The sequence below is a fragment of the Aspergillus pseudonomiae genome (genome assembly GCF_009193645.1).
Source record: "Aspergillus pseudonomiae strain CBS 119388 unplaced genomic scaffold BDV37scaffold_37, whole genome shotgun sequence".
Lineage (NCBI taxonomy): Eukaryota > Fungi > Ascomycota > Eurotiomycetes > Eurotiales > Aspergillaceae > Aspergillus > Aspergillus pseudonomiae.
This window is the reverse complement of record NW_022476029.1, coordinates 118,388-133,228: the sequence shown is the minus strand read 5'-3', so window position 1 is coordinate 133,228 and position 14,841 is coordinate 118,388. Positions and strand designations below refer to the sequence as shown.

The 14,841-nt window shown below is 49.0% G+C and overlaps 6 protein-coding genes across 6 annotated transcripts; 3 read left to right on the top strand and 3 right to left on the bottom strand.

Annotated features, from left to right (window-relative positions):
• Positions 1-47: 47 nt before the first annotated feature.
• echA (enoyl-CoA hydratase echA) lies at positions 48-1,342 on the top strand. Its single transcript, XM_032078706.1, has 4 exons — positions 48-294; positions 357-494; positions 556-1,101; positions 1,151-1,342. The coding sequence occupies exons 1-4, from the start codon at positions 150-152 to the stop codon at positions 1,198-1,200; spliced, it is 879 nt and encodes a 292-aa protein (XP_031940977.1). The 5' UTR covers positions 48-149; the 3' UTR covers positions 1,201-1,342.
• A 1-nt stretch (position 1,343) lies between these two features.
• Positions 1,344-3,517, bottom strand: BDV37DRAFT_129613 (putative MFS alpha-glucoside transporter). Its single transcript, XM_032078707.1, has 2 exons — positions 2,910-3,517; positions 1,344-2,834 (listed from the first exon to the last, which is right to left on the bottom strand). Exons 1-2 carry the CDS (start codon positions 3,231-3,233, stop codon positions 1,446-1,448), a joined length of 1,713 nt encoding a protein of 570 aa, XP_031940976.1. The 5' UTR covers positions 3,234-3,517; the 3' UTR covers positions 1,344-1,445.
• A 968-nt stretch (positions 3,518-4,485) lies between these two features.
• On the bottom strand, positions 4,486-5,252 carry BDV37DRAFT_249533 (uncharacterized protein). The gene is made up of 2 exons (XM_032082096.1): positions 5,143-5,252; positions 4,486-5,012 (listed from the first exon to the last, which is right to left on the bottom strand). Exons 1-2 carry the CDS (start codon positions 5,171-5,173, stop codon positions 4,792-4,794), a joined length of 252 nt encoding a protein of 83 aa, XP_031940975.1. The 5' UTR covers positions 5,174-5,252; the 3' UTR covers positions 4,486-4,791.
• Positions 5,253-7,722: 2,470 nt separating this feature from the next.
• BDV37DRAFT_283525 (uncharacterized protein) lies at positions 7,723-8,218 on the top strand (the record flags this gene model as incomplete). Its single annotated transcript, XM_032087306.1, has 2 exons — positions 7,723-8,036; positions 8,116-8,218. The coding sequence occupies 2 exons, from the start codon at positions 7,723-7,725 to the stop codon at positions 8,216-8,218; spliced, it is 417 nt and encodes a 138-aa protein (XP_031940974.1).
• A 2,268-nt stretch (positions 8,219-10,486) lies between these two features.
• On the top strand, positions 10,487-12,045 carry fgaCat (catalase easC; the record flags this gene model as incomplete). Its single annotated transcript, XM_032087305.1, has 2 exons — positions 10,487-10,508; positions 10,568-12,045. The coding sequence occupies 2 exons, from the start codon at positions 10,487-10,489 to the stop codon at positions 12,043-12,045; spliced, it is 1,500 nt and encodes a 499-aa protein (XP_031940973.1).
• Positions 12,046-12,569: 524 nt separating this feature from the next.
• On the bottom strand, positions 12,570-14,778 carry atg15 (triglyceride lipase ATG15). Its single transcript, XM_032078705.1, has 2 exons — positions 14,466-14,778; positions 12,570-14,413 (listed from the first exon to the last, which is right to left on the bottom strand). The coding sequence occupies exons 1-2, from the start codon at positions 14,616-14,618 to the stop codon at positions 12,794-12,796; spliced, it is 1,773 nt and encodes a 590-aa protein (XP_031940972.1). The 5' UTR covers positions 14,619-14,778; the 3' UTR covers positions 12,570-12,793.
• Positions 14,779-14,841: the final 63 nt, after the last annotated feature.

Genomic DNA, 14,841 nt, shown 5'->3' with positions numbered 1-14,841 from the left:
CGGCTGCGGGGAGCGTCATAGCTCCGTTTACAAATAGCATATAGGGACTTGTCGACAGTAATAATAATCCCATCTTTTTTTTACGTCCATCATTTGTATTTTATCTGATTTCAAGTCACTTTACATCAATTGATTTCATAGCAGCCGCAATGTTCGCCCGACAGTGCACACGATTGGTGTCTTCCCGGACTGCCGTCCCCTTGTCTTCGTACCTTTCCCGTGCTAGGCCGTACTCCTCGGCAACAGGATATGAGCACATCCTGACCTCCAGCCCCAAGCCTGGTGTCGGGCTGAGTATGTATATACCTGTTATTGCGCTTAATATAGCAAATAATAGTTACTCATTGGGACGATAGTCACATTGAACCGCCCCAAAGCCCTCAATGCCCTTTCCAGCCCTCTCTTCAAAGAGATCAACGATGCCCTCTCCAAATACGATGAGGACAAGGAGATTGGCGCCATAATCATCACAGGAAGCGAGAAGGCCTTCGCCGGTATTGTCTCCATCTGGTCCTAGATTTGGTAATACAGGATTAGGCTGACTGACAACCAAAGCTGGTGCCGATATCAAGGAGATGGCGCCCTTGACCTTCTCCGCTGCATATAGCAACAACTTCATCGCCCCTTGGTCCCACCTCGCCAACAGTATCCGTAAACCTGTTATTGCCGCAGTGTCTGGCTACGCCCTTGGTGGTGGTTGCGAGCTCGCCCTGATGTGCGACATCATCTACTGTACCTCGAATGCTACCTTCGGTCAACCGGAAATCAAACTAGGCGTTATCCCCGGTGCGGGCGGATCGCAGCGTCTGACTCGTGCAGTAGGAAAGAGCAAGGCCATGGAGCTGATCCTGACCGGAAAGAATTTCAGCGGCAAGGAAGCGGGAGAATGGGGCGTTGCCGCGAAAGTCGTTGACGGGGGTAAGGATGAGTTGCTCGAGGAGGCCCTCAAGACTGCCGAGACGATTGCAGGATATAGCCGTGTTGCCGTCGTTGCCGGCAAGGAGGTGGTGAACAAGAGTCAAGAACTCTCGTTGAGAGAGGGCGTTGAGTATGAGAGGCGGTTGTTCCATGCGCTTTTCGGAAGTAAAGACCAGAAGATCGGTGAGTTGCCTCTTGATCCTTTACTGTGATACATTGCTGATAGAATTAGGCATGACGGCTTTTGCCGAGAAGAAGAAGCCTGAGTGGTCGAATGAGTAAAGTTGGGTGGAACGCACGATATTCCAGAGCCCCCGGCTAGCTTCGCCATTCGGGTCAATTTGACAGAAAAATAACGTAAGACATTAATGCAAGAACAGTGATAACCCATTGCCTCAATATTGTAGCCAACAATACACATGTTGACAAGTAAGATCGGCCATAGCATCGTAACGTAAATCGTATTCATGATTAGAGTATGTAGAGTATGTACAGCATTAGATATCATATTATGTTCGAGAATAGTGTCATGACGACCCAGCTTGCTTCTCCACTTGAGCCACGTCGGCTGTGGCCGACTTTTGAGTTTGATAGTCTTTCACCACCTGGTCTTCAATGGTTTCGTCGAAGACATCCACTTGGGTGCTAGCGAACTTGCGTGCGCTGACACCCCGTTCAAAGAGAAGGTCCAGTTCAGCAAAGGAACGACCCTTGGGCTCCGGGACGCGGAAGTAGGTGTAGATGACACACAGGAAGCAGATTCCACCCCAGAAGAAACCCGCGAAATTACTCCAGTCCCAGGCCTCTGGATTGAGCATATATGGGGTCAGGACACCGCACACAATAGCGACAATGTTATAGAGGTTGCGGCCAAGGACCACGGTTTTGATCTGCAATCGGCGGGTTGAGAGTTCGGCGACCAGGGAGTATGCAACTGTTCCAACAGTGCATTGGTAGAACAGAGCCCAGACAAGCATCATGGCGCCTGTCGCGAGAGCTGATTGGTCCCTATGTGAGTCTGGAACCAGACCCAGGAAGCCCATGACAAGCAACATGACACAGAGACCGCAAAGTCCGTACAGGTAAAGAGTTCTGCGACCGATTCCCAGAGTCATGAGAAACCATGCCCCGAAAACGCCCACCATATTTATACCGTATTGCCCCATAGCAAAAGCATAGGATTTGTTGGTGGCTAAACCAGCCTGCTTTAAGAAGTATGTGGAATAATTGGAGAAGGAGTTGCCGCTCAAGTTCTGAATTGCCCATACCATGCAAACAATCTCCGTTCGCCGTAGATCGGTTCCTCTGAAGCAGTCGAAGTAGCTAGCACCTCGGGTAATCTTAGCTTCGAGTGCTGTGGTATGAACCATCATGGAAATGGTTTCGTCTGGATCGAAGTCGGGGTCTCGCTCAGCGTTAGTTAACCGTTGAAGGGATCGTTTGGCTTCCTGCGTTTTGCCTTTCCTCACAAGCCACCATGGCGACTCAGGTGCCAACAAGATCCCAATGAGTAGGGGTCCCGGCCACATCCATTGCAAGCCGTACGGGATTCGATATGCCCACTCATCAGTCCGGTCGATCATTCCCATGATTACACCGATACCAATCAGCTGACCCAGGCCCCAGCAAAAGTTGACATAGGTTGTCAGGTACCCTCGCAAAGCCACGGGACAAACCTCTGATGCATATGTGACCGAGAGTGTTTGGAAGACACCCCAGGGGATACCGGCGAGGATTTCGGCAGCGAGTAATGCTTGAACGTTGGGTGCGGTAAAAAAGATGGCAGTCCACGCTGTGATCAAGATGAGACATGCGATCATAGTAGGGCGGTATCCGAACCGTTCCGAAGCCCATCCATTGATAAAGAGCCCAATGATTTCTCCGACATATGCACCGTTGCTTAGACCTGCTTGCCACTAGAAAAATCTGTCAGTATACATTCATACGTTTGGCCGGTTCACAAGAAAAAGCAAAGACAAGAAAAGGCATACCCGCGCCGGTACTTCATATGTCCCATCTGCCGTTAGCTCGCCGTATTTCCTGTTGAACTGATCAAAAGCGTAGAAATTGTTGACCAGACTGATGTCGTAACCTTCCATGACTATGCAAGTCGAGATGAAAACACTCCACGCGACAGCTTTCGGGTAAAGTTTGATGCCTTGCAACAGGGTCATCTGCTGCTCCTTATCCGTCGCGGCTTTCGCATTATGAACGATCTTAGCCGCGGATGCCGTGGAGTCCTGGCGATCGTTGCGGGTTTCTGGCAAGTGTTCGTCTGCCGGGTCAATGGCATCCTGAGGCTTAAAGGAAGCCATGCTGGGCAATCACTGTCCCCAGTTGAAAGGAAAGGATAAAGGGGGGACAGAAATGGTAGCAAAGGGATCCTGGGGAGAAAAGGGAGGGACAATCGTGGACAAAAGATTGCACTGGTGGTTCCTCTTCTGGTACGGCCAGTGGGACGACGTCGCTAGAAATTTATGGCCTACTAGTATGGCTCGGCGGGGCCTCTCAAGTCCCCACTTCCGCTTCTACCCAGGGACATCGCCAGGGGAGGACATTTTGGTTGGATGGTGCAAATTTTCTGGCCTGGACGCCAACGAGGAAATAAAATTGTACTAAAAGGGAAAAGGAAATTTTTAAGGCTTCGGGAAGCCCTAAACCGGACTAACACGAGACTGGGGATTTAAACTGCGGGGAAACGGAGATTTGACTCGTGCTCTGTAGCAGATCATAGGCGGCCAAGCCATTAGTCTGTCTCGCCCATTGGGTTGCTGATGGAACTGGGCGTCCGGACAAGGTTTTGTAGCTCCCTAAGTGTCAGTGCAAAGATTCTGTCCCGAAGGAATCACAAAGAACAGATGGGAACAGATGTTAGAAACGCAGACGCCGATAGAAAAAGCAGGGGCGCAGAAGTGGACTCGAGTTACACAAAATTTTTGCAATGATTCGAATCCCGAATAAGGCTACCATATGGCTCAAGGACTCTTTGTACAGTTGGAATTTTCTCTGTACTCCCTGGTGGTTTCCCGTGATCACCAATTCTGGTCTAGACCCTCCCTGCCAGGTTCCTCCTACCCTAGCATCTGTCATGTGAGATCGTGACGCGGGAAGAAAGAGCAAATCCAAAGGCAAGCAAAGAAATTAAAGCTCCATACTCCAAGGTCCGTTATACATTTTAGTCATTCTATAATAAATTAAGTGGTACTGATGAGCGGGGGATTTTTTCATCTTCGCACGTGTCTACAAACACATATTGAGGGTTCAGTAATATCATGCTGAAGAACGACATACTCGCTGCACGTAAACAGCCCTGAAATACTTCTGAAATTTAGATATATGAGTGTGATCCCATTCATCTAAATAAGCTATACTTGGCATTGCGTGCTTCAGTCCATGGTCAGTTGTATTCTCCGCTAGATTAAGATTTTGAGCTATAATGTAGCAACCTGCCCTGTCTTTGCATCTAGAGCAGATCATAGGCATACTCTGTAAGTTCTGCTTTTGTGGGCACACTTGTGGTTAGCAAAATACATATTGCTATCCCACTTCAGGTCAGAGTTCATTAGAACCAGGTACATCTGTTACAACCCTTGGAACAGTCATCAATGTTTGCACCTAGCCATCAAGAGCTTTAACTCAAACACACAGGATTCTATATAATTGACTCCACGATTGAAGCAGGTCAGAAAGCTAAATATCAGGCAACAATTTCACCTCGATTACCAAATTCATAATACATCGGCAGTAGAACATGCTACACACACCTTCCCTCAGAGTAAAGTAACATAGTAATACCATAACGAAGAAGTTCAAAGTCTGAGAAGTCACGCCTTGAGACACCCGTCGAATGACCAGAAGGTACGTGAGATATTCTCATTTCTTCTGCTCATTGTTGCTGAATATGCCCCCTACCGACTCTCCAACGTTCTGAGTGGTGTTGCCGAGCCCTTCACTGGTGCCGCTGACGGTCTTCCCCAAGCCCTCAGTCGCTCCACCGACGGTTTTTCCTAATCCCCCCACGGCGGTACCCAAGGTACCAGTCACTCCATCGACGGTCTTGCCCAGGGTGTTGCCAAGCCCATCAAGCAGGCCGGCTACAACGTCTGTCAGCATCACTAGTCATGTAAGTAGGTCGTATAGACCAACAAATGGGGCTAAGATCGATAGATGCAACCACAGGCTCATGGGACATCTTCTAAGGAAGGGGGCAGTGGATATACTTACGGTTCTGGTTATCAGAGGAAGAGGAAGACATTTTATTGGAGCAAGACGGGACGGGAGGTGCGGGTGATTTAACGGAGGTAGTTGTTCACAAAGTTCAATATAGTTATTGTACCAAACTTATCAATCTTGATATCACCAAACTTGTAATACTGTAGTTACATCTACACAGTAATATCAATGCAGTTCTTATATGTCTGACTGCAGGTTTAAACTGGCCCACTATGATATCATCGGCTGATCTCAACGGCGTCGCGCCCGGCCAATTATGTCAAGTAGATCGTTCGGAGAATAAGTGACCGACTGATATTGCCCTATGATATTCATAGATATGATGCAAATGTGAAGATCAAAATCGTATATCTTGTTTCTGCCGACGATGGACTCGATACGTGTGGTAGTACCTCTTCCGTCATCGCGCATGCGAGATTATGCGTGCCATGCAGGTAGATCTAGGCTAATAGAATGGTATGTATAAATTACAAGGATGTTTGGTCGAGCAATAGTCGGCTATTTGTATCTTAAACGTGGGTTCTTACGACCACATGGTATTAAAGGTAATGTAGTTGTCTGAACCGAACCGAGTTATTGGCTTTTGGTGTCTTATTAGCCACATTGCCAAGGTACACAGAGGCGATATTGCACTATATCTTCAAGAAATTATTAGTTGAGATCACTTAGATGAGAAGGTCTGTTTTGCTACAAGGCTGTATACACGTGATACTTTATTTCATTTGCAATTCTTGTTCGACTATAGGAAGAGAGGCAAGTTATCGGTTTTGGTTACACCCCCTTTGTTCAAGTGCGGTTGCTGCATGCCCCAATGCATTCTATGCGAATTGCAATGGGAGAAACCATCGAGTAATTTCGCCCGACAGCAATCGTTCCCTGGCAACATGTTTCCCAATTATCCTCCGTCAAGAACCACGCTTCAATATCAAGGCTTTTATTTGAGCCGGATTCGTCACCAAGTTGACTGTTCCACAACGGCAGGCCCAAATACTTGGAATTTTAATATATCTTATACGATCATATAGGACCCTATAATCAACAATTCAGATGGATGTGGAAGATGGTCGACTTAACTTGAGTGTCCGGTAGGCCTGGAATGGTCCTAACCGTTATCGCATCATTCAGTGGAGTCAATTCTCCCTAAAGTTGGCTTGAGGATTATCCAACGAAAAGAGTCTGAATTGTGGGGATTTCAGTATGACGGCTGCCGGAGGCAAATACCGGTTCGTGTTATGACTGAGAAAGTCGCTGGTGCATGCAGAATGGTGGGATTAACCGTTGAGATTGGACGAGATGCCCCGCTCGTCATTTCTTCACGAAGTGGTCTCTCGCCATATGGAAAAGCAACCACCAATCGGGCGACCATGCTCCACTGCCCTGGGTTACAAGGGAGCATCCCGGGCTTCTCGTTCAAGATAAGATTGTCCTTCACTTTTTACACATCAGGTGAGCTACATGAGCTGTCATGAATTAGTGCGTGCTAACGTGCTGTATTTGTTGTCCACCAAGTCGTGATTGCCGAGATTTCGCCATTTTAGAGGTACACCTAGCTTATCGGGCGATGCCTGAAGGTAGTAGTTTCATTAGGCCATCCTCATCAGGCAGCCTGAAGATGTGGCATAGATTGAGCGTCCCACCCCGCACCCAAGGACCGGTCCATGGTGGTCGATATTTCGTATATAATAATAGGCGAAAATAACATCGAGAAACCGACATGTTTTCCTAATCCTGAAATGTCAGTATTTTGCAAAGATCTTGAGAGTTCCCGATCAAATGAACAATCGTCAAACGTCCGGAACTGAACTGGATAGTGAATACTGATACGGTGTTTGAAAATCATGTGTTGGCAGATCTGTCGTACCTATCAAGACTGCCCACACATGTACCGATATGACTATGGAAAGTGTAGCGACGCTAAAGCTCGTTCGAATCAACGCTTCTGTGTTGGTCCGGATGGCACAATGCGCTCCCTCGAACGAATAATTGATGTGCAAGATCAGGATGTATCTGGAGTTTGTCCAGCCTGCGCTGCACAAACGCCCTTCAGCTCTGAAGGTTCATATATGGGGCTTGTTGAGTAGTAAAGGTATCTTTCCCTCCAACTAATGTGATATCAATATTTATACTCCCTCCCATGTTTAGACCATAATAGGTCCATGCGTCCTGACATCAACCCCAGGCAGCTGCAGCGAACGAGAAAGGGGGCTTGGTCCCATAGACCTGAACGGCCGTTGGACCTAACGCTTCAAGGCACAATCCTGGCTCACCGGATATCTATTGGACGATGCGGGATGCGGCATCTCTGCGCACTCCGTATGTATCCCGTGATTGGCAGGGGCGTGATCTATGTTCTAGAAGAGGGGCTCACAGCCTTGGCTGTGTGTTTCAAAACTCTGGGAATGTTTCCATTATTAATAGTACTGCCGCCAACAATAGATTAGGTACAAGCCGCATCTTACCCATCCCGTCGATGACCATAGAGTCTAGCTTAGTACCGCAAGGTTATCTTACATTTGCTAGAGACGGAAAATTCAGAGCTAGAGCTACTAGTGCGAGACCATCTACAACTCAATGGCAAATCCTGTCTTGCAGAAACTACCTAGACACCCGAAACGGGTCATTTTACAGCTCCGCGTGGACCAGTTCAATGATTGCCTGCAAAGCGATTTCGAAGAGGCCATTGAGAAATACCTTGTGGTATCTGGGCGATCCATGAGTGAGCTACGCTTGGGACGACATTTCATTCATATAGAGCCTTTCCAGAGTGACAATGTGCCTCAGAAATACTTCCACATTGTTCTCGATCTGGAGCAAAGCCAAGGCCCCGTCGCTTTTTGCACGTTACCACATGAGCTATTTCATATTCGCCGGGCCGGCAAAGGAATGTAAGAGATAGTCCACCTTCACGATGCATAATAATTGAAGTGGTTAAGGGTCTAACTAGGAATGCTGACTGTGAGATAGGCAGCTATTGAAAACGAACAATCCACTCATCGCAGAGAATCTGTTGAGGAAGATACGTTCCTATACTGATGAGTTATACCCTTGGGGAGGAACTCGAGTATGAATTTGCTTTGAGGATGAATGATCTTGTCTTTTCGAGCGCACGGTATTCTGTTTTGGATGACATGAGCTCATGTGCGACTTCACAATAGTTGAAACTCTCCAATCTGGGTGTCTCTATCTTGGCGCTCCAAGCTTTGGAACAAAGGTTCAAAGCGATCACCCAAGGGATTCTAAGCACCTTACAGCCACAAGCCCCCTTGCTTCGATAGTTACTATTTGACTTGGCGGTTTTCTCTCAGGTTGGTTTGGTGTTTACTCAAGCAAAGACGGAGCTGAGCTACTCAGTACAGTGGTCTATTATCAATATATGGTCGAGGGTTGTTCGGTTGTTGAACTTGTTTTTAGTGGGTCTTTCAGCGATCTAAAAGTGTCTTGGCTACTACTGGCGGATTACCTTAAATCTCTCTAATTCTTCGCCATAGAACAAAATTAGGTCTCGCCATAGGCCAAAGGGTAGTTTTGTCATAGAAACACGTATTGACAAGAGAAGGCAGAACATATACTCGTCTTTCGAATTACTGAGCTTGAGATTAAGCAAATATCCAGTATACTCGGTCTCCGCTTCGGAGGGCGGAGCTTCCCGTCGACTGGAGGCTTCCGCCGGGGAACTGCTGAGGGCCAGAAAAGACCTACTGCGAACATCGGGTTCCACTGAGTAGATTGTGCTCGGTCAAATGTCCCGATGCCAAGTCCTTTCTCACATACTTTTGATCAAATTCCGGACATCTGGAAGAAATAGGATCATAACTCTCGGCTGATTTTGTACTGCATGTATATCGTTTTTCTTTTACAGTACCTTGAGCGGCATGTGTTGTAATGTCAAGTGTTTAGGGCCGATTATGGGCAATTATTGAAAGATCGATTGAAGCTCCGGTATGCATGACAGGTATGGGGACGGAATGATTTCCGCAAGGCGGAGCACTCCGTCGTCCGTTAGTGTGTTTCGCTGAGATGGTCAATTCACCATACGCCTCGGTTTCATTCACCTCAGGTACGGAATACAAGTCGTAGAAATTCGGTGCCTGGGTCTGCGGGCCGTGGGCATACTTATGTCTATTCACTTTTTGAATAAACTTGAAGAACTGTATTCGATAACCAATATTGTATTTTGTTCACTGGGGAGGAACTTTGGAGATGAACCAATGGGGAGCTTGAAGTCGTGGGGCGCATTCTATTGCCCAAAAAGGGCAAAACTCGCGCCCCGCAGGAAGATTCATGTGTATCGGTAAGCCTGCCGGCCAGGAAGGTCCAGACAGTATGCATTTTTCAGTATTCGAAGTCAACAGGACCATTCTAGCCTGGTCCACTGACTAAGAACTCTGGAAGGAAGCCTGATATGCAGTGCTGGCCGAGTTGATTGCATGCTACTAGTTGACTTGGAGGAAATCGGGTCCACTCTCGGCTCCCTTAGCGTTGACCACCGCAAAGAGTAGGTGTTTCCGGGAGGTACGACCGTGTGTGTGTGTGTTTTCTTGTTTTTTTTTTTTTTTTTTTGCCAGATACGTGTACGACTCCGTACGACTTTCGGTGTATAGATATGAGTTGGTATCACAGAGATAAGGGTTTACCATTCTTTGAAGATTCTCCCCAGCTGCTTTTATCTACCCCAGAAATACTATCGGGAGGGTCAAAAGGTCAGGTCTCCATCTGACTTTTGACAGAGGTTTCATTGGCCAGGACCCTGGGGTGATGGACATTGAGTTGTGCGGGGTAAAAGAAAAGCTCCTCCGTTAGCGCTTCGGGAAAGCTCCATTTAATTTTATTCTCTGAGGTATAGAGAGAATGTAGGAATTCGTTGGGAGCGTCTCCTCATCTTGCCCTGCCCGGTAAGGCCCGTTTAGTAAACCCTTTCCTCGCATAGGTTCAATGTGGGGATGATAATCCATCTCATACAACTTCCTGTAATGAAGACGTTAGTAATGTCTGGCACTAGGGGGAAAGTGATGGGGCTTGGCCAGTGGATGGGGACGTCATCGTCTGGTTAAATCTGCTTAATCATTGGTTGAAGCTGGAATGGATTTGAGGAACCACTTCTGTTTCGCCTTTTTCCTTTTTTCCTTTTTTTTTTTTTTAATTTTAGCTACCATGTCTTTGTCCGACACGACCACTTCTGTACTCGGCCTGCTTTGCCCCTTCCTGTCGGCTCCGTTGACGATTTCAACTCCGGGCATATAAATCCCCGCATTCTCCATCTCCCGACTTGTTTGGTTTTATTCTTCCAGACTATCGATTTCTTCCTTCATCTCATACTCTCCCCACATATTCCACCATGGGTAAAGACGACGAACCTAGTATGTCTAGCCTCCTTCGCCTCGTTCGTGATAGAAACTAATCCACTTCGTCTTCACAGGAACCTACCGGTACAACGAGAAGCCGGCTTATACCACCTCCAATGGCTGTCCGGTCTTCGACCCTCAGGCCTCGCAGCGCGTTGGCCGTAACGGCCCGCTGTTGCTTCAAGACTTCCACTTGATTGACCTTCTGGCACACTTTGACCGGGAGAGAATCCCCGAGCGTGTCGTTCACGCCAAGGGTGCTGGCGCCTATGGAGAGTTCGAGGTCACCGACGACATCAGCGACATCACTACCATCGACATGCTTAAGACCGTTGGCAAGAAGACCAAGTGCTTCACCCGTTTCTCAACCGTCGGTGGCGAGAAGGGTTCTGCCGACAGTGCTCGTGATCCCCGTGGCTTCGCCATCAAGTTCTACACCGAGGAGGGTAACTGGGACTGGGTGTTCAACAACACCCCCGTTTTCTTCCTTCGTGACCCCGCCAAGTTCCCCATCTTCATCCACACCCAGAAGCGTAACCCCCAGACCAACTTGAAGGATGCCACCATGTTCTGGGACTACCTCTCCACTCACCACGAGGCTGTTCACCAGGTCATGCATCTCTTCAGTGATCGTGGTACCCCCTACTCGTTCCGCCATATGAACGGCTACTCTGGCCACACCTACAAGTGGATCAAGCCGGACGGCACTTTCAACTACGTTCAGATCCACCTGAAGACCGATCAGGGCAACAAGACCATGAACAACGAGGAGGCCGGCCGTTTGGCCTCCGAGAACCCCGACTGGCACACCCAGGACCTGTTCAACGCCATCGAGCGCGGCGAGAACCCCTCGTGGACCGTCTACGTCCAGACTTTGAGCCCTGAGCAGGCGGAGAAGTTCCGCTGGAACGTCTTCGACTTGACCAAGGTCTGGCCCCAGGGCGAGGTGCCCCTGCGTCGCTTTGGCAAGTTCACCCTCAACAAGAACCCCCAGAACTACTTCGCCGAGGTCGAGCAGGCGGCCTTCTCTCCCTCGCACATGGTCCCCGGTGTCGAGCCCTCCGCCGACCCCGTGCTGCAGTCCCGTCTCTTCTCATACCCCGACACCCACCGCCACCGTCTCGGCGGCAACTACGAACAGATCCCCGTCAACTGCCCCATGCGTGCCTTCGCCCCCTGGCAGCGTGACGGCTACATGAACGTGCACGGCAACTACGGCGCCAACCCCAACTACCCATCCACCTTCCGCCCCTACGAGTACAAGCCCGTCAAGGCCAGCCAGGAGCACGAGAAGTGGTCCGGCTCCGTCGTCACCGAGCAGCTCCCCGTCACATCCGAGGACTACGTCCAGGCCAACGGCCTCTGGCAGGTTCTGGGCCGCCAGCCCGGCCAGCAGAACGCCCTCGTCCACAACGTCTCCGTCCACCTGTGCAACGCTCACGAGCGCGTCCGCAAGGCCACCTACGAGATGTTCTCCCGGGTAAACAAGGACCTTGGTGCCCGCATCGAGAAGGCTACCGAGAAGAACGCCACCCAGTCTGCTCGTCTGTAATTCAAGAACCATCCCGCTGTTGTACTATCCATCTAGCAGTTCAGTTTGATTAAAATATTATTAGCATGAATTAACGAACCAAATGATAACCTCTTCTTTTTATTTTTGCTCGTTCCTTCTCGCTTTCTGCTTTGTCTCGCCCAGGTTATTGGGGTGGAAGTAAATCTCGCCTCGCTTCTCCTTCTCTGATCGGTGCTCGAGTGGGTTTACTATCCTACCTGCCGTTTTACATCCAATCGAAGCGCTCATGTCAGTTGTCTGCATGTCTATTAGTTCTATACTCTTACTGGTTGTATCCATGGCTGTGAGTACCGGACGTCACATACAACCCTTAGTTTCCTAGTGGTCAAACGGAGGAAAGGTACAGATGAAAAACTCTAGTACTAGTAGTGGTATTGATAAATGCCAAAATACAAGACAGTATATATAAAACTTCTTACAATCCAACCAATAACAATACGTGATCCTGTATATCCAAAGAAACAACCAATGCGACCAGAAAACCAAGCATGTTCCAAAAATCAATAATAACAATTGTCCCCGATCGGTCAGCCAGAAACACCCGAAACTCGCTATGTTGAAGAGGCAAGAGAGCAAAGATCGTAGATAGTCGTGTCGTTTATGAGGCGGTATGTCAGAGTTTCTATATGTCAGTTTAGCTTGCGCTTTGAATACAGAATCTTAACTTTCGGTGTATATATTCAGCACAGAAAAGGAAGCGCTATATGCATGCGGTTTTGCGCTCCGATCAGGGCGGCGTGGTCATGGGGTGACTGCTGGTTGTTACGGGGTCCCAGCAACCCCAGAAATATCCAGGCGTGAGGCATGTGTGAGTCAGAGTTGGGGGTGCAGTTTGGGGAACTTTCGAAGTACTCGTGGGGTCGTTGCAGCCAAACCAACCGGGTGTCTTGCACGTTGACGAGGTTATGGTAGGTGCGGTAGTTGTGGGCAACGGTGCGGCGGTTGCGTCCGTTGTAGTGGTCGGGTCATTGCAACCGAACCAACCTGGTGTCTTACAGGTTGATGTGGACGTCGATGTCGTTGTCGTTGTAGCTGTCGTAGATGTGCTCTCATCAAGACAGCCCCACCATCCGGGAGTCTTGCAGGTTGAGGTGCTTATCGGGGTAGAGCTCGTCGTGGACGTTGTCGAGCTGGTGGTGGTGATTTCAGAGCCATTACTGCGGAAGTATTTCCACAACACGCAATCGTAGCACTCTTCTTCCGCGGCACAGTCTGGAACCTTGTCATATACCTTGATAACATCGGATATCACAGCTTTTATACGATGAGTCCCAATCCCGACACGCCAGCCTTTATCTTCAACAGTGTCGTAGACACACATTTGACCAGTATGACATGCCGACTCCATGGCGTAGCCTCCCCATGTGCATACAGAGCTAACACCATTACAGGTTCCCATATAAACGGGATCGGCAGTATGCCCGAAGTGGTAGGCTCCGGTGTACCGTCTGGACTGAGGGTGTCTGGAATCATATCCTGGCGGACTGGGGAGACCCAAGCGGGCTGCAGGAAGTGCCTCGGGGACAGCTTCAAATGTGACAACAGGAATTCCATACGTCAAACCAACCAAACTGGACATTGCACCGCCTAAGGAATGGCCTGTCAGCCAAACATTCGCCTCTGGATAAAGCTCAGTGACGTTGGAGTAGAGGTCCAGTGCCGCACGGTAGTACCGGTTCTCATCATTCATGGCCTCAGTTATGCAAGTCAAGTTGGCTTTGTATGCAGATGTCTGGCAATCACATACTTGTCGCCAGAGGTACGAGCCGCCCTGCCCGCAACAGCAGCTAAAGAACAGGTTATCATTCACTTTGTCATTAGTAGTTGTACCTGCACCATCGAAGAGAGCCGGAGAAGTTCCCTTGAGAGATATAACAATAGTGCGGTTTGTCTTGTCAGCATAGATATGACCTCTCAGTCCGTCGCCTCTCCAGCCGAAGCTTGATGAGTAATTGAAGTGGCCATGGACATCCTGCCAATCCTCAGTGCCTGGTTCCTCAATATAATCATTCGCCGTCATCTTGGCAAATGTGAGAACACTTTCTTTATGTGTAACATCGGGGCCAGCTAGCGTATCCATAACCCATTCCGATGGAGAGAGTACGACCGCTGACCCAGACGACCTAGCTGCCCTCAAATGTGCCTCGATACTCGAAGGACGTCGATCTGCAAGCCGTTCGATGCTAATAGGACGCGATGAAGCCACTAATGGGGAGTCCAAGATGACAGGTCCCTCCTCGATGCCATCTTCTGAAACAGCCCGAAGGCGGGTATGCGGCTTGATGTCGAGCCTCTGGTGGAGATCTGGTTGTTCATATGCTCCGCGACGGAAGATGTGGCGAAGCGTCTGTGTTGCCGTCAGTCTACTGTATGTAAGCTAAGTAGCATAAAGCACCTACAAACTCATGGGTGCCTGAAAGTGTAGGAGGCTCAGCTAAGGGGACCTGTGGAGGGATCAAGGGAGATCCTCGGGATCCGAAGTATACGGACCCCATGCCGAAAGCTGTACTAGGGAGGAGGGCCACGCCCAAAAGGGCATTTAAGATAATCATAATTGCTGAAAGGTGCCTTTTACTTTAACCTCGGAGAAATTCCATAGTAATACAGAGGTGATCACAGATGTTGAGGATGACTTTGGAGCAGTCAACCTTATCAACGAATGAGCGATTGCCTGGGCGGTGAGGCGGCGGCGTGACGCAGTGCGGAGAGATAGGGGCCCACTTCCTAAAAGGTAGTAGAAATATATTCCACGCTAGTCCAAATACACTGATTCAA